This window comes from Amia ocellicauda, chromosome 15 (assembly GCF_036373705.1).
Source record: "Amia ocellicauda isolate fAmiCal2 chromosome 15, fAmiCal2.hap1, whole genome shotgun sequence".
In the NCBI taxonomy this organism is placed as follows: domain Eukaryota; kingdom Metazoa; phylum Chordata; class Actinopteri; order Amiiformes; family Amiidae; genus Amia; species Amia ocellicauda.
In genome coordinates, this window is record NC_089864.1 from 6,489,502 (window position 1) to 6,513,804 (window position 24,303).

The window sequence follows — 24,303 nt, forward strand, 5'->3', positions numbered from 1 at the left end:
GGTGGCGGAGCTGTGGTGCTGGGCTGTATTTTTTTTCTTCATATGCACTTATCTACGAAAAAATATATACATATATTGTGTGCCGTATCTGACAAGTAAACTGGATTAAAATGTAATTCTCGAAAATTACAGTTACATTTTTACGTGGGCTAATTCTCCGCTAACAAGCATAGTGCAATGACCAGTACCAAGGCCCTGAAACGTCGAAAGGGAGCAGTTGTGTTGTGAGAGCGGGCATGTTCACGTGCATTCACCACATACCACATGAGAGCGGGCGTGTTGACTTCACGTGCATTCACCGTATCCGTACCTCCCTCTCTGTTTCTGTTACTCATTGAATTTTCATTTAGCCGCGTTTACCCAGTGGTGGGAAAAAAAAAGAAAGAAGCACTCGATGGTGATTTCTGGCTGTGTAAAATTGATTGTAGCTGAAGTCTCAATTGATCACTGTCATTACAGAGGCCGAGTGATATTATTAGTTCTGAATGATCCTGAAGCTAAATGGAATGCTTTTTCTAAGCACTGCTGCCGCTTGGACAAATATAATCTGCAAGAGTGGCAATAGCAATATGACAATGTCGGCGCTGTCTGCTCCTACTCGACTCATAAAAGAAGAGAATTCACGTTGAGGCACAGAACCTTTTGAGACTTTTGTGACTATAAATGTCAAGAAAAGCTGCTTTTAAGTGATCATGTCCGGCACGCAAGGTGCTTTTCTTCCCCTAAAACCTTTTTTTTGGTCATTCAAAGCACAAACAACGTAAAGGAAAGGCCATTGTTGTGGCCAGTCAATTGGTCCAAAGGGGTCTTCATTGCCTGTTTCTTGTGGAATAAAGGCTGCCTCATACAAGCGTATTGAGTCATTTTTTTTAACCGTTTTGTTCATTGATTTAAATCTTTCTTGTGGCCTACAATTCAGTAAGATAATGGAGACGGCTAAGAGAGTAATCGGTGGTCATTGCTGAACCTCATCACTAACACGTCGGTTAGGTTCTCCAAGTGCACATCAGGAGCGTGTATGTAAAAATCATGTGTTAGACGGTCGATTTATAAAATCACAATAATAGAAACACATGGCCACAGCCTCACATACAGTATAGTTTATAAGGAACGGTGTTCTAACTTGGAAACAACAGAAAATAAACTGCACATTTCCATGTTTACAGTGTGATACACATTTAAGTGTATATGTTAAGACCATAAGGAACCTCAATTACAACCACTAACTCATGCAACACAGCATCATAAGAAGGGGAACGGATCTGAAAAATCTCAGGAAACATCGACCGGCTTCTGGATCTTTGTGCAGTATAAAGGAATTGTAAAAGAAACGCTTGGCGCTCTTGTAGCGGTTTTATGATGGTATTACAGAGTATGGTGTATTTCTTTATTTATCTATGTATGTATTTGTTTATTTATTCAGAAGCTTTCACTGATGCGTTTCCAGTGTGCTTTTCTGTCAATGAACCTCAGATGTGCATCAAATAGAGACAAACACGCCTACTTTGCAAAATTGCACACAGAGACACAGAGCTGCAGCAGGGATCTTTTTTTTTTGTAAAAAAATGTAATGCTATGTGTCTGTTTGTGTTTTTTTTTCACAGGGGAATCCCTGGTAAAAAATGTGGCACCATCATCGTGAAAGCAGAAGAGCTGGGCAACTGCAGAGTAAGTGTTTTAAAGTAACAGTAAGTGTTTATTGTAAATACACATACTTCCCGCACAGAAGCTGTTTTGTAAGCCATTAGAAAAAACACACACATACACAGTCTTGTCTGATGACTTATTTTTCCCTAATTACACATTGTTTATATACTTCTCCTTTTCTCCTCTCTCATTCAGTTATTATCCACCAACTATTGCTTCTAAAAATACTTGTCCCTCTGATTGATGCAGCATTAGATTTTGTGTCTGATCGTTGGTATTTTGCGGTTCACTTGCATTTTAGCCTTATTGTTGCCCGAGCATCTGTTGCGGACACGGCGGGGTCTATTGTGGTCACAGCAACTCCGAGGCAGGGGAGTAGGGTGAAGGAAGTGCAGGTTTATTTACAGTGAGCAAAACTAAGAGACCTACAGAAACGGCAAACAAATCCCTAGCTGCTTGTGGAGCCTAAACTAAACACTGGAAACCGATCCCTAAACTACACATACAACTACTGAAACACAAACAGAAGCCAAGACAGAGTCTGTTATCCAAAAGTATAGTTAAGTTCAAAGCCAGAGTTCGTTACCAGTTCTAGTTGGGTCTCCTGAGTCCTGCCTGTCATGTGCTTCCCCCAGAGGCTCCTGGGGGATGTAGTTCCATTCAGGGCAGCCTTTACCTGCCCTGCCCAGCACTGTTTCACAGTATTCAGGGGAAAAACTAAAGTCAACCACTCTGCCTCACACAAGAATAGCCATGGGAGTCTGAGTTAATCCTACTGTAAAACATTGCAGCTGTTTTCGAGGGGCTTCTGGCTTTTGCACAGCGGAGAAACCTATTTCCAATTCGGCGTTTGTAATGTGCAATGGTCAGGTGGTTCTTGTGGTGCCAGCCTGCAGGCGGACGCAGCTCCCAATGATGGACTGTGATCGGGTAGAGGAGGATCATTGGAGCTCACTGAGCCAGATGCGCTTTACTGTGAGATCCTGATCTAGACACTCGGCAAAGATATATGGAAATACCCCTTCTGTCTTCGCTTTCCAGTTGGCAGGCACCCCCTTTCCCAGGTACCTGGACACTCCCATCCTCATACTATAGCATGAGACCCAGCCTGGGATCTAACCACACACCTCCCGGCTACAGAAACCCACTGGGTTCGCGCCTAGTCTTTCATCGATGATAACGTTACACCAGCTCTCGACCCTTGGGATCAATAAATTGGGTACATGGTTCCTCTGTCTAAATAATTAATTTGTTAAAAAGCAGAAATGCTACATGACAAGCTTGCTCTCCCTGGGTAATGCCTCTGAATTCAAAGCTGTCAGCTGTGCAGCACCAATCACCTCTCTGTGATCCCTTCTGACAGCTCTACGCCTCCTGTGCTGGTAAAATACTACTGTTCCTCAGGTGACATCTCCTTTTAATTGCTACAGTTTCACAGCAATGGTTTGAAACATTTAAAAAAATATCCCTAAGTAAAATGTTCTGCACCAGCTTTATATATATATATATACACACACACACACACAAAGAGAAAAGGCAGAGAATAATTCAAATGATCTGCCATTTGGAGGCAGTTTGAGAAATGTGCGAACAAGCATTGCTCATTAGCGAAGACAAATTATCCAAATGTGATTTAAAAAAGAAAAGAAAAGGAAAAAAGAGATCTGTTTTCTTGAAACTCATGGAGGCAAAAGCCTGTTTATAGGAAGCAAAGACAATTTCAGAACAAGAATCAAGTTAATTTTTCCAAAGCTGAAAATATCTGATCATACTTTTCTGGACTTATAATGGCGGCATTTTCATTTAATTTAATTTCTTAAGCTTGGTTTGATTGTCTGTTATTTCTGCTCATTTCACAGAGTAATTAATGATACCAGTAAAAGTACACTCTGATATGTTTTGTCAGCACATAAACATTTTGCATTGTGGTGCGTTACCCATGTGTGTAAAATGAGCAAACTTTGCCAGATTAAGCACAATTATATACATTTGTATGATATTACACTTACAAAAGTTATAGTAGTGGGTCACTTGTCCAGTCCAATTAGTTTCAGAGTCTCTTCAGTCATCTCAGTTGAGGTTTAAACACGGTTTCACACTGAACGGTTGCATTTGTGCTTTCTTCCAGGAGGTGGTAATGATGCAGTTTTGTGGAAATAAATTAGACAAGAAAGACTTCTTCGGGAAATCGGACCCCTTCCTGGTCTTCTACCGCAGCAACGAGGACGGAACGTAAGTCCCCAGTAGTTATTAGTTCATTATCTGAACTGACAGTGTGTCACCCGTCAGTGATGCCTTTTATTGACGTCTCTTAGTCAGATCCGCTCACAGAATATGCATTTTGTCTTGAGTGTTTTTCTCATCAAGGGAGATTACGGTTAGTCGTCCACTTCAGCACAAGGGAGAGCGATCAGGTGTCTCCGGGTGTCAGGGAATAAGATGACCTATATAGACTAAATTATATTGTCTGTTCAGCTGAGGAACTTTCTTTAATATTCCACCGCTGTCTTCTCTACCTGGTCAAGAGTCTCATATCGTTGAATGCATCTGTGAGTTGTTTAATTCAGACTGTCAATCTGGAGTGCGGTTTTCGTTCAGTTCGTTTTCTACTCGACATCTTGACAGCAACTGCATTTCACATAGCAGATAACAATGGACAGTAACTAAAGCATCTTATAGCCTGCCCCCCTCTGTATTAAACTTTGTGATGGGAATCCTCATCTCTGCAACAGTGTTCGTTTATGTGCTAATGCAGACATTTTGCAGTGTCTTCTTTTTTATCTCAAAATCATTTCAGTTCAATATCAGTAAATGCTTTCCTTGATGTCAGTATTGGTGTGGTCTCAAACAACATGTGACGTCCATTTTATTAAAACAAACCAACCAGCAAAGGATTGTGTAATTAATTGACAGTTAGAAGATCTCTAACCCCTAACCTTTGTGAATGTAGGAGGGCATCTAGCGCTCCTTATTTTTGCTGTGACACGTTCTTATGTTTATAAATAAAACCAAAGCCAAGATATTGTATGATCTTGCATATATCATGAACACTGCTATTTTGTTTTGGCCTTAATTCACTCAAACTCAAATATCTTCTTGAACAGTGGTGAGCAACCCCAGGTCCTGATGAACCACACTGCCAAAGGGTTTGTACTGAAGGCCTACACCAAATCAAAATGGATCACACATCACAGACTTGTTCCTTCTCGTGTTTTGATTTTCACCTGACAATAAATTAAAGCACAATAGGGCACTGGCTTGTATATTGCTATTCACGGACAGGTCAAACTTTTGATCTGGAGAAAGCAAATTGACTGGAAAGTCTGAACAAAAGAGGAGTTATGGGCTAGTATGTTTATTATTATTACATTTTCAATTTGCTCTAAGTGCTTCTCAGAGACCTCTTATTTCAGCACTGCTTTTAGCAGCTAGCGAGATAAAATCCCTAATGGCGTTAGGAATTAGAAAACTTTGAAATGGCAAAGTTTTGATGTAAAGTTCATTCCGAGCTTAAAGTAAATGTTCATCTAAAGGGTCAGAGATTATGTCTCTTTCATAAGTAATGCTTCCCAGCTTTCTTCCAAGCCAGCAGGGAGCAGAAACCTTTTCCAAAACACACACGAGTTTAGGAGGCAGAAACGCTGTACCCCTAAGGCACTGGGCAACATATAATTAACAAACGTATCTGAAATATCATACTATCTTATTCATGTTTGCATTGCAGTGAATATTATTTCTGATAGGGAGAAATGTACTCCCTCCTTAGACAGCGGACAAGGAATACTCAGGGTCCGATTTAATTAAAATAATACCCAAGTAGGTTATTCAGCTCTAACGAAGCGCTCTGGAGACGCATCTAAAGTTTTTGTAAAGATCATGCTATCATATAGAAGATGACTCCCTCTGTTTGACAGGCAGCTGAAGGTTGTCAATGAGGGATCCCAAACTTTATCACACACGTCTCCTGTCTTCTGTTCTCTTGGATGAAAATGTCTACAAATCAGCTACTCAGAACTGCTGCCCCTGGTCCCTCCAGACTAGCGATACACAAGGCTGAAATTCACACATGGCTTACACAATTTTGCTGCAGCAATGGTGTAAATGTAATATTTTGACATCTTGACAGGCACTTGTGTAGATTTGTCTGAAATTGTTAGTATTGAGTCAATAAGAGTTCAGGGCTTTATTAAATAATGCCCAACGTGTAGTGCGACCCCACTATACTGCTAAACCTGAAATAGGCAAATTTAGAGTTTTATTTTATTTAATAAAATCTCTGTTGCAGAAAATCTCTCACAGTAATTAATAACACAGCTTCAGTTTTATATGCAAGCATTAATTACCTTTACTTAAATTACTTAATTGAAGGTCACCTGAGATCTACAAGGATAGATAATCAATTAATCAAACCCCAAATCCTTATTGATGTTTTAAAAGATTGATTCACAAGTACTCTGCAATCAAGAATACAAACATACACATACAGAACCTAAACAAATAAAAGATCATTACACAGTCCACCATGGCTTTAAAATGGCCAATTCTGTGATTAATTTAAATTCCTTATTGCCTCCCCTCTTTGGAATGTATTAGCGTTGCAATCCTTTTTTGTCTTTTGTATGTTATCCTTATTGTCATGTTCTCTTACTAACTGCAGTGGATGTATTTTAAGCTATAGCAAAGGCAGTAGTGTGCATTAGCTGTAGGGGGTTAAAATATACATTTACATGGTACAATATATATTATGTTAGTAGGATTCCAACATCTGTTGATTTGGCATTGCGATTTTACACCTGTGAGCTCAGGCGTCAGACTTTAAGGGCCTCAGCTACCAGAATAATTTCTCCCCCTTCTTGAAAACCTGATTCGTGAGATGATTTGTAAGGTCTATGATATCATACTTTTAATACTTGAGACTGACTCATGTTCACTCACTCTTCGCTCGTCTCTCTGTGCGACAGGTTCACCATTTGCCACAAAACAGAAGTGGTGAAGAACACGTTAAACCCAGTGTGGCAGGCGTTCCGCATCCCAGTCCGAGCGCTCTGCAACGGGGACTTTGACAGGTGAGTAAAGGAGTTGACGCAGTTTGGCAGCTGGCGTATACGTTCTTCGATTTTCCTGCGATTCAGTTCTGGTTGCCATGGCAGGTTTCATACCCGCAAAGCTATTTATTCCTCTGTCACAGAACCAGCGGAGGAAATAAACACTATAGCTGCCTACCTGGCAGAACAAAAAACATCTCCTCTTCTCCGTGAATGATCTAATCTAGCTCTTCGTTTTTTCTACTGGTGTCAAAAACGTATTTTTTTAATATTTGTAAACATATTTGTACTTACACACATTGGCAAATAGGACGTTAACAGATTTACAGGGAAGTCCTTCTCCATATATGTACAATACACCTACAAGCTGAATTTCTCATGGATTTATTGTTGTTTTTATTAAGTTTCCGGTTTTCACTTTATTGTCTCTCTGGTTATTAGCCAGTGATAAGGAGAGCTTTAATTGTTTAGCTTCTGTTCGTTACATAGTATTGATCTGTGTTAAGAACATAAGAAAGTGTCCAATCGAGAGGAGGCCATTCGCCCCATCGTGCTCGTTTGGTGTCCATTAATAACTAAGTGATCAAGGATCCTATCCAGTCTATATAAGATACCCGATATGGTCAAGATCTTACTGTCTAAATCTTATTAAAATGGCCACCAAGCCTTGAATTTAGTTCCACGTTATTCATTTTTTTAATCTCCACTTACATGGTTGGTGGGGAAAATAAAATCTTGAAAATACAGCGGCTCTGGAGTCGGTCCTCTGAGTAATATGTTTCATCTCAGAGTTTCCGAGCAATTAAATTAATAAAACAAAACTGCATATCCGTCGTGTGTGCAAACCGGCAATTGAATACAGGGAAAATTACCCTGGCTTATGAAACTTTGCAGTAAAAAATGTATTTGCATTGATATTGGACTTACACAAAGAGGATGATCTTACCTTATGAGCCAAAAAGCCAATCATGCCGAGAACGAATTAAGGTAATGATATTGACGGAGGAAAGGGTTGTGTGTAAAAAGTAGACGTGGAACACAACAGTCTGTTTAGTCCATTAACACAGAAACTGCATTGCATTCAAATTAGGCATCTGGCCTTGTTAATTAGCACCCACCATTGAAACAGCAAGCAGGTCACAGGCAGGAGCATGATACACAACACACAACAACGGGAATCTGTCCTCTTTGACATGAACCCAAACACCTGAGAGAACACAAAACCCCAATGTGGACAATCAAGCTGGAAATATGGTTTTATAATGCTTTATATTGATAGTCATGTAATTATTAGATGAGAATATGAGTCTGGGTACTAACTCTCTTGCCTGCCTAACAGTATTACTATTATTGTGTATTATGTAGCAATTCTTCCTTCAGTTTTTATGCAAGGATTCTTGGCTACAAGTACAGATCAAGATTAATTTATTATTATTATTATTTTCAATATTACATGAGGAAAAAAAAAAATTCTGCTTTGATTCAGTGTTAGATTAGGATTTGTGTAGCCTGCCTTTAATCTCTGTCCTTTCTCCCTGCCTTCAAAGCTGTCATTAGCACTATTAAACCAATTAAGATACCAGGAGATTACATTAAAAAGAGGGAAAATGCAGCATGAAAAATTATTCTGTCAGCTAATCCCCTTCCTGACAGAATTATCCGGAATAAGTCATGCGCTCGGTCTCTCGGGGAGAGATTTAATAAGTGACAACTTTTTAATATTTCCTTCCGTACTATTTCACGCTTAACATAACATGATTTGCGAGGCCTTAACGATGTAAACGCTGTACATCCCCGTTCATTTGCTCCGAGGCAGATAGGAATATTCTAGAAGCCCCACTGAGGAGAGCCAGCCTGGCATCTCGAGCAGCCTTCAATAAAGCAATTCCCCTGGACTGAACGCATCACCTGCCCCTCATTATATAATCCACGGATCTGGTGCTGTTCCCAAGCAGGGGAAACCACCGTCCTGTGAGAGGTTACCGCGCCGTTTGCCGGTGACTTATGGGCCCGGTTATCTGCTGGTGAAACACATTAATTAAAGGTCCACAGGGTACATACAAGGGAATTTACCGGAGATACAGTTGTGATGCTGGGAGATAAAAAAAAAAAAAAAAAGGATGACTGCCTTTAAGTAAATGCGACCGTTTTATCTTCTTCCCTCTCCTTATTCCAAAGCCACCATGACGTTTATCTTTATCATCTTGAGCGGTACAGACTATGCAGTCAACTTTTGAAAATGAGCTTCGAGTGTCGGCTTAGTTCTTTCACGGTGGGATGAAGAATAGGCCCTGTTGCCCTCTCTGCGCTCTCCTGAAGAGAGATGACTGCTTATCAGCTGAATATGATCCTTTGGGTAGTGTAATCCGTCTTTAATATGTTACGAGACGGCGGTGTGTTCTGTAGGCCAGGCTTATACGATGTTTCTACAGCTGAGATGATGGATAACAAGAAGAAGCTGGAGTTGTTTGTCAGTATGGAGAGTTTAAAAGGTTCGCATGACTGGCCTGGATGAAAAAGTTACAAGTTTTTTATTTGAAACTTTTTAGGTTTACTTTGCCGATTAGATCCTGTTGTTACAGTCAACAATTAAATGTATCCCGGATATTTTTAAAAGCAAAAAAAATAAGTCTGAATATAGATAACCTCATACTTTTGGTAAAAGAAGGCCTTTGTTAGTTAATGCTTCTTGGAAATGTACTGCAAAATATTTAACCCAATAATCTGTCTACATGAGGTTTACTGTATCCTGGCACTGCCATCATGCTTTCCATTTAGGTGGCTGAAGTGTTTTTAAAATTGAACTTAATGATTTATTGCTTACACTATCTTGAGAGCAGGTACATTAAGCACTTCAGTTGACTGTGCTCTCATGTTCTTTTTTTAAGTATAGGCTTCTGTGGGCATTATATATATATACGATTTGCACACATGAGGGTTTGCACACATTGTTTATAATAATGATTGTTTGTATCTCATTTAGCGGTTTGTTTTTTCCACAGAACCATTAAGGTGGAGGTGTACGACTGGGACAGAGACGGAAGGTAAGGAGACTGCATTGGGTAGAGCTTTTTTATCAGCTAAATTTCTGTCACGCAAGGATTTAACAAAACAATCCGATCACATAGAACAGCATCAGTTTGCAACAAAATACATCAACTTAAATGCATCGCAATTTCCAGAATTGAGAACGTTAACTCCTACACGTAAAGCTGGGAATTGTTTTCCAGTTAGAATAATTGCTTTCTGCAACTCATGTGTAAGAGATATAAACTTGTCTACTTACATTTTCCTTCCATTGTTGAATCATCCTACTTGTCTGTATTTCCTTTGCAGCCATGATTTCATTGGAGAGTTTACTACAAGCTACAGAGAGCTGTCCCGAGGTCAATCGCAGTTTAATGTGTATGAGGTGAGTAACCCCTCGTCCGGTCTGGCTCATGATATCTGTGCCTCAGCCTGCTTATCTTCCAACTGGTCATCTTACACGAACTTTGACATCGATATGGGGGAAGCAATAAAAAAAGGCACACAAAATGTTAGGGTATATTGTCAAAAGTGTAGAATTGAGAACCAAGGCAATTAAGTTCAGACTGTACAATGCGGTAGTTAGAGCTCATCTGGATACTGTGTGCAGTTCTGGGCTCCACACTTCAAGAAAGATATCGCTGCTCTAGAGGCAGTTCAGAGGAGAGCAACCAGACTTATTCCAGGTCTGAAGGGAAAGTCCTACTGAGAGACTGAGGAACTGAACCTTTTCACCCTGGAACAGAGGAGACTACGTGGGGACTTGATGCCCGCTTTCTTTAAGATGTGTTATTTGCTTGTGTTTACTGTGTGGGTCTAGCTTATCCTTTAGAGTGCCTCTAATTAGTATCTGTGTTTTGAATCTTGCATGCATAATAAATATGCTACGCATCCTGTTTTGTAATAGTAATAATGCCATTTATAATCGTAACAGTGCTTGAGATAGCAACTCTGCGTGTTTGATTCAGGCTGTGGCACCATTCTCATTAAAAGTTAGTAAATAGCTATTAAATTCTGCTTTGCCGCACAAAAGAAAGCGGCCCACGTGGCATTTAAAACTGGCCTTAATTGAATAATTACGCATGCAGACAGCAACCTGTTATTAACGTGGTAATTGGCACAATGTACAATCTATTATTATTGTTTTTCTCGATAGGCTTTTGGCAAATAAGCCGTGTTTTTACAAGGGTGCTACCTTTCCCCCAATCTCTACAGCTCAATTTCACAAGGGGATGAAATATGGCATCCTAATAGACCAGCTCCATTCACACGCCTCTAATTATGCGAGTCTCTATGGCTTTACCTCTTCCATCTGCTTTCAGATGAGAGTTCCTCCACATTAATTGTCACAGGAAGGTTGGAGACGATCCCTCTCTGGAGTTTGCCACACAGTGTCGTTTGAAATTGACAGCTCATCTGATATAGCAACACATATAGCAAACAGAGTATCCATAAAATCATTAAATAAAGTGTCACCAGCGATATAGACCTGTCCCTGCATTCTGTGATAAATCAAGAGGTTTGTCTCTCTTAATACTTTCACAATAGTTTGGCGTGCATCTTCCCGAGGTAGTAAAATGTGTTTATTTAAGTTAAATGCGACGTGCCAAGCATTAGTTTAGTATGCTGTGTGTTAGCGCAGTCCTGAGCCTTTTCCATATGTGGCTGTTTGTTAAATGATCACTTCTACAGCCCAAGTTGCAAAGTTGATGTTTCTCATTTGGTTATATAGTTGCATTTGATCTTTCTGATACATGTACTACTCTTTAAAACCTTGATTGTTCCCAGGGTATTTTATATTCACACATCAGGACCAATGCTGGCTGTTAGTATAATATATGGTACAAAACAGAGTGGATTAGGGACGCAGCATCAATAATGAGCTTCAGGGTGTAATGTTTAGGTCATGCTATCAAAGCTTATTCCAGAGAAATGCTGCCTTTAATTAAAGCAGGATAATTACCTAGTCAAGGATTTTTCTTCATCTGTGCCGTATTTATTGCTATTAAAGCACTGTGCTCAGTTGAGGATGGTTGATTGTGTTCTGGTCCACAGTTCACTGTTAGTGAATAATTAAGTGGTCTGATTTTATGATTGAACACGGTAGAAAATTGTAGCTGAATGTGGAAAGCAGTGAAATGCCAAAGCAGGAATACGTCCTAATTATAAAGCATCTACAAGCAGGTTAGGAAATGACATTTTCAGACCGCTGGGTGATGTGTACTTTGTCTGATGCCGCGTTCGAGTAGAACGAGGTTTGAAAGAACTAATTATTTCAGAGTTTAATTCACATTAAATCACCTTTTTTTCTTATCCACCAAGGATTAAGGAGATAGGTGGTGACTTTAGTGCACATTACTGCCTAATTACTATGTCTTGTCCTTTGCACTATCTTCAGTTTGCACTTCAGGTCTGCAGATTTCTCCGTTAAACTAAAATCTCAGTTGAAAAGTTGCAGTCTGCTGTCAAACCAACATATTTGAAGTGATTTTCAAAAGGGGCAGAATGGGAAAATACTTGCAAAGTAATTATATAACCTCTGCCGGGTCACTAAAACTTATTTGGGATTATTTACATATAAAACATCATGTATCCACTTTGTGTGCCTTTTAAAATATGCATGTGAATCGGTTACAGAGTTCAGGCCTGGGCTTAAATTATGGATTTTAGCTCAGTCATGTGATACATTCAGTTTAATGATGGAATCTATGTACCTACACATTCCGCAATTTAAATATTTGATGTTGTAAAACTAGCATTAGCGTAAGATGGGATCCAGCACATTATGGGTCAAATATATTATTACATAATATTGTGACATATTTGAGTTTTTACTCCGAACTTTCGATGTTCTCTGAAACCTCACCCTCTTGAAAGTGTTTGTAAAGGTCATGTGAACGTGTAGGCCTTGCCAGAATCAACTTGAAATACCATCTAAATAATACATTGATGGACGCAGCTTGAAGTGAAGCCGACGGTCTATAACCAATCGTGGCTCTGCAGAAAATACCTAAAACAGGTTAAGTTTTATTTTGAGGACCAAAATAACACTCCGCCTCTGCTGTTTGGGAGAGAAAATTACAAAAAGGGAACAAATAATGAGCTTCATACTAAATTTACAATTGAACGTGTGTAAGTCAGGGAAAGAAGTGATTTACCTCAATGAGGATGGAGGGATGTGCACTGAATTTAGTCCCACATATTCAACACTAGCAATCCTCTTTCCATATGAAACCAGTGCTGTTTTTGTTTTGTGTTGACTTTTAAAAACTCCTAAAACAATATCACTACCTTGATGATATTAAAACAGCTCTTACTTTTGTAGGTGCTAAATCCCAAGAAGAAAGGAAAGAAGAAAAAATACCTCAACTCTGGAACAGTAAGTACAGTTGTTTTTAATAATATATATATTTTTTAAATTAAAAATATCCCTTCAACAAGCACATTACTGCTACAGTGGTGCATCTGAATGTGATGTTAACTACAGGTCAGTTGGCTAATGACAACAAAAGAGAAAGAAATAGGATTTAAAGCATCTAGTTTGTGCACTTTTCGTGACTAATGCTAAACAGTTACGTCAGTTATAAATAAGAACTGCGTCAGCTGTAAAATAAAGTGCATACATTCTGGTCAGTTCTGGAGCTTAAGTGTCTGTAACACATACAGGTGACATGTTTTTTCTGCGTTATGCACTTCGCATGCGACATTGCGATCAACAAGGTTAATATTTCTACAGCTGCGTTATTTTAATTGCAAAATGGGGTCTCATTATCGGAAACCTCACACATGCTCAGTCAGTACCGGCCTCTCATTTAAAGAACCAATTTTGTCCATTCCGTGTTGCTGAATTTCCAATTTTATTTATTTGGATGTTAGCATGATTTGTGAGATAGTGGCAATAATGTTGAAACATTTTGAAAGCATCTATTTACGGCTCAAGTTGAAATTGTGTGTCACTGTACAAGCCAGAATGATGCTTTGAGGAAGATGGCTAATATTTAGGTTTGAAAATAAATGAATCGCCTGAAATTATGTATCAGCAGTTGGGCTGGGATTATATCAAAACTGTGACCCACCCGCTAATAGGAAACTACAGAACTGTGCACAGTTGCGGCTTCATTTTTAGTAAGATGTAACTTTCTTCTAATCAGAAATGTAATCGCTATGATGAACAGGTTTGTAGTTTGCTATTAGCGGGTGGGTCAAAGTTTTGATTTAATCCAGGTCTCGGTTTACAAACGAAGTGTTGTCTCTCATTCGGAAATGACAAACCCAGCGTATTTTAATAATCACGTACATTGTCATTAGGAGTCAGCGCAGATTTTAGACGCAGATATCATAATCTGAATTATTTCTGCATAACGCACATGTTCATTCAGATTATACTTCATCTCACCATATATGTGTGCAATACAGCGGCAATTTAGTATACTGATTAAAAAAATGATGTTTTATTACATCACTTTAACAACACAACTTATTTCCACAAGAACATGTGTTTAAACTGCATCAATTAGAACGAGTTGTGAAGTGATAATCAAGTGATGATAATCCTGCTGGGCTTTAAGAGGTCTCTTACCACAACTTTAATTGCTCATTTGAACCACTGAACTATTCTAGCAGTCACAATTTACACCGTGTTTATATGTACGCTTCATAAAATGAAAGTGGTAATGGATATTAAAGGTCCTTCTGGGTGTCTTAATCCTTCAATAGGGGGATATTAGATAAGAACTATTCTTATCTAAAGGGTTAATCGGGAGCCCACCAATGTTTTCTAATATATGATGTATGTAATTTAGTTATTTAATGAAAGGTCATGGTAAACGTGTTGTGTTACATAATCTTAACCACTACATGTCAGCACATATTGCTTTCATCTGAAGAAAGAAGTTAGTTAGTTGCAATGTTGCAAAGATAGTTTATAAACAAAATTTTGCTGCAAAGTTAATGAGTGGGAGGCCATAGAATTATGCTTAAGTTTGTTAGTCTCAATTTCTCTACACGTAATTTACTGCTAACATCCGCACTTACAGTTTTTCAGTGGCCGTGTCCATACAGAAAGCTAAGCACGTGAAAGGTATTGGTCGACACGGTGTTGTGTGATTTGTAACGAATGCATGTCTTGGTTTGCTGTGAAAATAAAAGTGAGATTGTAATGCAGCAGAAAAGAGTGATGGGCAAGAATGCCAAGTTTTTTTTTATGTTCAATTAGTGCCATCAAGGAATATATATTTCAGTTTTAATCATCAATGATAATTATGATTTACAATTCAATTAAAGATTAAATTGTTTATTTTTTTATCCCCACTGCGAGGAGCGATTTAAGTAATTGAAGGCAACTATTATTCATCACTCTTTCAATACACATTTCCATAGAAACTGATCATATATAGCTTCAAGTCTGAAAAGCTCCATTCCGCTCTTAAACGCACAACGATCGTCTAAATTCTGTTTTATACAGAAACACCATAGTACACCTCTCTCTGCCTGCTAGTTGGGTTGTGTTCGATTTGCTGTTTGAAGTGGTATATAACAATATTTATCAACTACATCATCAAATAAACCTTCAGGGTTCCCTAGTATTGTATACCTGGCTCTTTAGTATTTATTTCCAACCAGACGTTACAGTACAAACACTGTAAAGACACTCTAAAAACATGTCAACAGCCATGTATCATGTAGTCTGGGGCCTTGTCTCCTTACAGATAAACCTCATGTAATCTAAACTATTTGTTCACATTGCTAACAGGTGACGTTGCTGTCTTTCGCTGTCGATATTGAAGTTACCTTCCTGGACTACATAAAAGGCGGGTAAGTACTACGTCTCTTTTTTTACAAGCCAAAGTGTGATATGTGTGTGTCCAGGGTCTCTGTGCGCCCTCTCTGAATAAGATCGGTAGTTTAGATTAGATAGTGACATTTATTTATTTATTTAGTTGAATCCCGGTGCCACAAAGCAGGAATCGGAGGCACATTTTCGAAAGCCAAGCCCATTATCGGTTTGGGTGAGCCATTATTAATTTAACAGCAGCCGCCCCCATACAGCGCTCTGTCGTGTGTGACAAATGACTTGTTTGTACCCGGAATAGTTTTCATTAGGAAGAAAGGGAATAGAAAGCCACTTCATGTCCCTGTTTGTGTCTTACAAGGCGGAATAATTGTGGGGCGCTGGGGTCTGGGACCGGCACGAGCTGCACAGTGCCGTACCTCCCTGACAGCACGGAGGGCCGTTATCGACTCTGCAAGAGCTGATAAGCGCGGTCTCCGATCAATCTTGCTCTGAGTCGTGGGTAGGAGGTCCTGCCTTCACTGGCTCTGCATTTTTATTCTCTTGCCAGACTTATCAAATATGTAGTGAAGCCCAGTAAACCTGTCTGACTGCATCGAAGGAAACTGCAGGGCTAAAGCATTGCCAACAAAACCATTTAAAACATTATAGAATTCTCTCTCTCTATATATATATATATATATATATATATATATATATATGTGTGTGTATGTATATATATATATATATGTATATACAGAGAGAGAGAGCACAATTATGGGAAAATCTATAAATATAACCTTAACATTACACGATTATTTGCTATTGTGTATGTGTGTCTGAAAGCAGTGAAAATTGGCAAATAATATGAATGATTTATCTTGGGGCCTGAGTGGCAGTAATTTTAATCACTGAAGCATGAAGGGCGGCTCTAGAGACTTGGGTTAGGAGGCTGCTGGTGGGTTTCCTTTTTCCTCCTGATAAATCCATTTCATAAAACTAGGCATGAACCAAAACCATGGCTAGGGGCTTCCAGGTAAGCCTCCATGGAAACTGTCGTATCTGAGGGGCTCTGTGATTGGTCAGGACCTGGAGTCTGTAGCATCCCGTTCGGCATTTGCTGGGCCTTGTGTCTGCTGGGTTACATCAACCCTCTCCTTGATGTAGCAGTGCTTGACTATGGATGGATGGATTTTGTGTTTTTTATCATCCTTAGCCACCGTGGGCCCCTGGCTGGCAGTTGAAGGGTTAAGGCGAACCCGGTTTACTGGAGAGGTTACTTGGAGAGGTGTAGGTGCTTTAGTCTAGGACGTGCTTTGCTGGCTTTTATCTTTCTCAATCACCAAACAATCTCTGAAGCCACCTTGACCGGAAACAGCTGTCTGTGATGCCATTAGTCAACCAGACGATCTGTCATCGTTAACAGCAGTCGACAGTGTCTTATGTTTGTGTGTGTTTGTGTGTGTGTGTATGTGTCTATATATGTTCAATCTGAGAACATGTTTCAGGGATATATTCTTTATATTGATCTAATTGGGGAAAATTATGTTTTTTGCACAGTTGTACATACAATTATATACTCAGAATTCACCATCCACTATGACAGCCACAGTACCATTTATTTCCGGACCTACACTGAACTCAATTTTAAAGCTAAATGGACCGCTTCTTTTCCAGGGTCAAACAATTACACAGTGGCCGAGTTGCCACGAGATAAGGAAACCATGATTCTTCTCATGTTCTGTACAGGACCGCTGTTATAGGACACACGAGGAGTCTCGGTCGAAGATAATCTAAGCAGTGGCTGAACTGGGTGCATCCGTTTGTTTAGAAATATCTCCATAAGATAGATTCCAATACCTCATGATGCATTTTTACTTACTGGGGGATTCGTCCTTCAGTGTCCATCGCTAATCCAACCGCCTGTTCTTTTGGGGTTTCTGTCCATTACATAAGCATGAAGTCATAAGCAGCAATTAATTCAAACCCTCTCTCGCCCTGAATTCATAGGTCAATAGCTGCTCAGAATATTGTTCTTATTATTGATTAGACAGAACAGATATCCATTCAAACCATTAAGAAACTTGCACCTCTGAAATATATTAGGCAAAAGCATGAGCAATTAGTATAATGGCCTGTTAAACTATTGTGACATCAATGTTCGGTCATCTGCTGAGTATTTTACTCTGCTGGCCATTGTGCTTTGCCCATGTATTATTCATTATCCAACATTGCATCTTCTATACGGGTCCGTTCCCTCAAGACCTCCAAATGGCAATTTCATGTTATGTTTACTTTGCACATTTCTGAGGAGCTTGGTTGTGCATTTCCTTCAGGTGCTTTATGCTCAATGAAAAATGCTTTTTTTATTTGTAAAAAAGGACTCCAAACCTATCAGATATGCTCAACAAGTATCCCGTGAAAGACCTGGATGTTGAGGGTCAGGCAGTGTACATGTTCTGCTTTGTAGAGATCAGACAACATGGAACAGATGACCTTTGAGGTTATTCTGCAGTGAAGGGGACTTTCAGGAATCATGTCCAGCGCATATAGTCATTTCTAAACCTATTTGTTTTTCCACAGTGGTTCAGTTGTCATCACATCGTATTAACAACCACCAGAATGTACATTTTCAACAAGACTTTCAAAATAGTGCAAATGGGAAACGGGAAAGCAAATACCTGCAATAAAACAAATATCTGAAAAAGAGTTTTAGATGGGCGATTTTGTTCTCTGTATATCATTATCTCTGCACACTTTTAAAGGTGCTGTTCAGGAACGGTTTCTGCCTTCTGGTCAAGGGAAGTGGCTTCACTGTGCTTTTTTACAGTGAAATCCCTCTAGGCCTTCAAATTGGTTACGATAAGCAGCGTGGAAATGAGATGCACCTTTTTCTGGCTGTCAGTGTCTGCGACGGTGCCATCTGCACACTGAACTGTCGCCCGTCTCTGGTGAAATACAGGGAGAACTGGAGCATATTTGTAACATACGCATGATGTGTCCCTACCAGATTGCATCAATTACAAATGCCATATGGGGGGCGGCTCAAAATGAACGCCTTGTGCGAAGTATTTGGAAATGATTACATCATTATGTATCATTTTTTGATTTTGTCTAATGAGAAAATATTTAGTTTCTCATGCCCAGTGTTCAATCTGAGCCTAGTTTCGATGACATCAGTGGGGCTTTTATGATCCAGAGAAAAATAATCAACTACCCTCTGTTTTTATATACTTGGTCGTTGTGTGACTCAGTTGCATTGAGTGACAGTCACAATAATGTGTGTGGACAGAGTACAGGAAATCTGCTGAACGAATGAGAATAAATTCAGGACTTGAACTCTCCACTATTACAGTCTACTGTTTAGTGGCATTGCAGTCTGTTGGTTGGTTTGTTTGTTTTCAGCATCTGTCCTTGTTAAATTGAGGGTTTAGCATCTTGTCACTGTGCTGGTCCTCGGTGTGGGAAAAAAACATTCCCGCAGGTTGCGCTGCATGATTGTGGGGTGGGGGGGGTCTCCGCACAGCACGAACGAGCAACGCTTCAGTTCTTCTTTCGATGTTGTCGCTGTCATTTCTCTAGGTTCTTACTTAAAATACAGACTGACTTTCTCTCGGCAAAGAGCGAGCCACTTGTGTGAGCACAGATCTTAAATATTGAATGGTATCCTCTTGACAAATTACACGCCAGCGAGTGAAATCATCCCAAATGATAGACCAGGGGATAAATCAGCAGGTTAAGAATAATGGCACTTGCAATAATTCGTAACCGAACATAGAGAGACTGTAATTTCCTAATTACGGAGTAAGTGCTTCCAATTTATATCATATTATTATTATCATAATGCTAGGAAATGTAGTAATAAAACTGGGGTAGAATAAAGCAATGCACTTGCTTGTTTCTAGTTCAGTATTTGCCCTTTATTGAGTATACTCTTGAAAAAATGTAGGTAGACAGAAGAGGTCACTCTGCATTGTGCATTAGAGGATAAAACACCATGATTAAATACACCTGCCTGTGGCTGCATTGAGGTTGTCTTGTCTCAGATGCTACGACTAACTCTGATTCACATTTTTCTCAACTCGAATCCATCTTTTTCTGTGTCTTGAAAGGGACCTGTGTGGCTTCAGCCCACACTCACCTCCCCAGTCATATTAATATAGTGCAGAGGACGGTCTCCAATTTCCTTCACTAGCTCTTTGCTCTGGCTTTCCTCGGATGATCTTCGTGTTTTGTTTGTTTTATATGTGTGAAGCTATCATATTTCTAGAACGTGGTTTGAGTTGTGAGTGTTTTCCCCCTTCATTGCCTTCTGCAAATTTTACCCATGAATCACTTTAATTGTAAATGATTATGACACATTTTTTTGTCGTAGAGCAAATAACACGGGCATGGTGAGTTTAGAAAAAAGCTTCTTCAGAGAGATGATCAATTAGTTTACTGAGCATATGCTTGACTACTTACTTACTCCTGTCTATTCCGTTGCCTACTATTCAGATTTGGCCTTAGAGAACAATTCAATTCATTTTTTTCCTTTAGTTTCCCTGAGCCAGAGACTAAATTCAGTCATCTCTAATCTATGTTTACATGTATGTGTGTGTGTGTGTGTGTGTACTGCTCACTGTAATAGATTATACCCCTAGTATCCTGATTTTCTTTTTATTGTTTTAAAGTTCCTTGAATTATTTATTTGTACCCAGGTTCTCAGCCTACCTACAGACCAATAAGTTCGCCAGTCGTGATCCCAGGAATCAATGCCATCGCTCGGCGTCCCTCGCTGCAGCGATAACTCCTGCTTAATGAGCCAAGACAGCTATAGACTTTAGGCATAATTCCTTTCGCTTGTATCTGAGCAAACCCCGGCCATTTATAGCAGGATCATTCTTGGTGGGATTCATCTATCAACCTCAGCTGATTTATTATCTTTGATATAAAGTGCCATGCGCTCGTATGTGTGTGAGTGGGGGGGGGTTGTTGTGCTGACAGATAAATGGATTTATCCAGAGTGTTATACTGTCGCACACTAGAACATCCTCTGTGTTTAAACATAGGTTCCAGCTGATTTCCCACACCCCGGGTGGCGTGTTTCCCTGCATGGCTGAAGGACGCAGGGTGTTTCATGACACATTTCACCTTCTTCTACAGGGCTGCTTAGAAAAGAGTCCCTGAATCTTATTATCATTATTATGATGGTGATAATTTTCTTCTAATCAGATCTGATCAGGAGGGAGATGAGGGTTCATTGCTGGGTTTGTCTCATTTTAGTTTCACCGTGGTTATTATAGCAGAGCAGAAACTGTTCTTATCCTCTGTCGTTGAATGTTCCCATCCTGTCATTTGTCGATCGCTCTGACATTTATCCTGTCAAGCCCTTAAATAATGCATCTATACCACGTTCCCTCACTGCCTGGAGAGCTGGTTCTGCACACTGTGTGCAAACGCTGCTTTAGTTCTCCTTGAAAGACATCTATTTTTCATCAGCATGAGTATGCTAATATAACAGCAAAAAGTTGGATTTTACATGAAGACAACTGGGACCACGTTTGGAAATGTGGGCTTTGCTTTGAGACTCGAGTTGAAGACAAAGAACGACACTTTATTATGCAGGTTGTATCTGTAAACGACATCGTTAGTAAGCCCTCCCTTTATGTTGATGCCCTGAATAGGTTTTCTCATATTATCAATACATTTTACAAGGTAAAACAACCAAAGCGTTTACAACCTGTTTATATAGCCGTTTCCACACCTTTTCAATTCATAACCGCTTACATGCTTTTCATCTGACATACAGTGTGTAGAAATCTTTCTCCAAATTATTTGAAAAAGCAGTCGCTCCACTTAATAGGATTTTGACTTCACGTGGATGCCACCGAGGCTGCTACTGAGCTGGAGCTGTGCTTTAATTTCCCCTTCTTTCCAGAATAATTTTTTGGCTCCGACAGTGTGGAGTCGAGGTAGAGCAGAGTAAGCACATAACACTCATTTAAATTCTTTATTATTTTCTGCCGCAGCTCTTTGAATTATTATTCTGAGGAACGCCACAACGCAATGCCAAAAAGTGTTACTTAACGTGTTCAGAGTGGAGTTTGCCAATGGTGCCGAGCTGTTAAATTGTGTTCAATTATAGGCTGCAGAGTCTGAATTGAATTACTTGTTCAGTGATTTTCCTTAATAGTACCTTACAAATTATTTAAATTATTAAAATGTGTATTTATATATATATATATATACAGCATTGATTACTGTAGATTACAAAAAGTAGAATTTGTATTAATCTATATATTAATTGTTAGTAATCCCATTAATGTTTTTTTTCTTTTTCAGGACACAGATTAATTTCACAGTGGCGATTGATTTCACTGCTTCTAATGGTGAGTACACAAAATACTGGTTGGCCTGATGGTTTAGATACAGCATTTTGGATTGTGGTTTTCAGATCCTTTTATTTTTCCCATTAATCTGTGGAAATAAAGAAACCATCTGTGCTTTCAAAGCAGGTAGATCATGTCATCGTTGGCCTTGCAGATCCTTGCTTTTATTTGAAGCCTACAGATGTGAATTATTACTTTAACAGTACAAATTCTTAATTTTAACAAACACTACACAGATGTTTTATTTAGTGTAACACGGTAACTAATAGAATATGTCAATTGTTTTATACAGTTCAATCAACTATATTTTTGCCCAGCTTTCATGTTTTCTGGCACTTGTTGACAGAGACAGAAAGCAGCTTTGTGCCGAGAACTCAAAATTTACTCCAGACACACGATCAATCAATGAGGAAAACGCATTGACCACAGCAGCAGTAAAGCACTGCTGTAACCCATAATTCTGGTTGATTTTATCGCTTGTGTTCACACAGCATATTTTGCTTAAACGTATTTAATTAACTATACAATTTTCCCACCAGCGGTTCTGAAACCATTATGGAGGATAACAAGTGTGATATTAATCGAATTCATTATTATGCTATTATTTATTTTTTGGCAGCAGCCCTTATCCAGGGTGAATTATGGTTTAACTATAAATGTACACTACCATTCAAAAGTTTGGGGTCACTTAGAAATGTCCTTGTTTTCCATGAAAACATACATGGAATGAGTTTGAATAGGAAATATAGCAAAATGAATAGGAAATACAGTCATTGATAAGGTTAGAAATAATGATTTTTAATTGAAATAATTATTGTGTCATTTTGTCAAAGAATCCTCCATTTGCAACAATTACAGCCTTGCATTCTAGTTGTTAGTTTGTTGAGGTAATCTGAAGAGATTTCACCCCATGCTTCCTGAAGCACCTCCCACAAGTTGGATTGGCTTGATGGGCACTTCTTAACACACCATACGGTCAAGCTGCTCCCACAACAGCTCAATAGGGCAGAGATCTGGTGACTGTGCTGGCCACTCCATTATAGACAGAATACCAGCTGACTGCTTCTTCCCTAAATAGTTCTTGCATAGTTTGGAGCTGTGGTTTGGGTCATTGTCCTGCTGTAGGAGGAAATTGGCTCCAGTCAAGCTCCATCCACAGGGTATGGCATGGTATTGCAAAATGAAGTGATAGCCTTCCTTCTACAGGATCCCTTTTACCCTGTACAAATCTCCCACTTTACCACCACCAAAGCACCTGCAGACCATCACATTGCCTCCACCATGCTTGTCAGATGGCATCATGCTCTTCTCCAGCATCTTTTCATTTGGTCTGCGTCTCACGAATGTTCTTCTTTGTGATCCGAACACCTCAGACTTAGATTCGTCTGTCCATAACGCTTTTTTCCAATCTTCCTCTGTCCAGTGTCTGTGCTCTTTTGCCCATCTTAATCTTTTCTTTTTATTGGCCAGTCTGATATATGGCTTTTTCTTTGCAACTCTGCCTAGAAGGCCAGAAGAGGCCAGTCGCCTCTTCACTGTTGATGTTGAGACTGGTGGTGTGGGTACTATTTAATGAAGCTGCCAGTTGAGGACCTGTGAGGCGTCTGTTTCTCAAACTAGACACTCTAATGTATTTGTCCTCTTGCTCAGTTGTGCACCGGGGCCTCCCACTCCTCTTTCTATTCTGGTTAGAGCCTGTTTGTGCTGTTCTGTGAAGGGAGTAGTACAGTGTTGTACAAGATCTTCAGTTTCTTGGCAATTTCTCACATGGAATAGCCTTCATTTCGCAGAACAAGAATAGACTGACGAGGTTCAGAAGTTATTGTTTTCTGGTAATTTTGAGCCTGTAATCGAACCCACAATTGCTGATGCTCCAGATAATCAACTAGCGTAACGAAGGCCAGTTTTATTGCTTCTTTAATCAGCACAACACTTTTCAGCTGTGCTAACATAATTGCAAAAGGCTTTTCTAATGATCAATTAGCCTTTTAAAATGATAAACTTGGATTAGCAAACACAACGTGCCATTGGAACACAGGACTTATGGTGGCTGATAATGGGCCTCTGTACGCCTATGTAGATATCCCATTACAAATCAGCCATTTCCAGCTACAATAGTCATTTACAACATTAACAATGTCTACACTGTATCTCTGATCAAATTGATGTTATTTTAATGGACAAAAAATTGCTGTTCTTTTGAAAACAAGGACATTTCTAAGTGACCCCAAACTTTTGAATGGTAGTGAAATCTTACAGAATGATCAATCTTTAACAGGGCCAATAATTAAGTGACAGTGTATATGTTGTCACTTAATTTATTCACCTTCGCTGCTCTTTGTACAGTTTGCGTTAACATCGTTTTAGCCCGGGACATATAATCCACATATTGACACGTTTGTAATGGAAATGTACAGGTGTGTACAGGCACAGAGTTATACAG

General features: G+C 39.4%; 1 protein-coding gene across 3 annotated transcripts in view; it reads left to right on the forward strand.

Annotated features, from left to right (window-relative positions):
• The window catches only part of LOC136771331 (copine-8), a 94,117-nt gene that overhangs the window by 55,707 nt on the left and 14,107 nt on the right, over positions 1 to 24,303 (forward strand). For 2 of the 3 annotated variants that reach the window (XM_066723561.1, XM_066723563.1), the window contains 9 exons: positions 1,605 to 1,668; positions 3,776 to 3,879; positions 4,752 to 4,793; positions 6,609 to 6,713; positions 9,695 to 9,736; positions 10,029 to 10,104; positions 13,045 to 13,098; positions 15,472 to 15,533; positions 21,814 to 21,860. In XM_066723561.1, coding sequence (XP_066579658.1) covers positions 1,605 to 1,668; positions 3,776 to 3,879; positions 4,752 to 4,793; positions 6,609 to 6,713; positions 9,695 to 9,736; positions 10,029 to 10,104; positions 13,045 to 13,098; positions 15,472 to 15,533; positions 21,814 to 21,860 — 596 coding nt within the window. The remainder of the gene's footprint in view (positions 1 to 1,604; positions 1,669 to 3,775; positions 3,880 to 4,751; positions 4,794 to 6,608; positions 6,714 to 9,694; positions 9,737 to 10,028; positions 10,105 to 13,044; positions 13,099 to 15,471; positions 15,534 to 21,813; positions 21,861 to 24,303) is intronic. The other variant, XM_066723562.1, reaches the window with a different exon arrangement.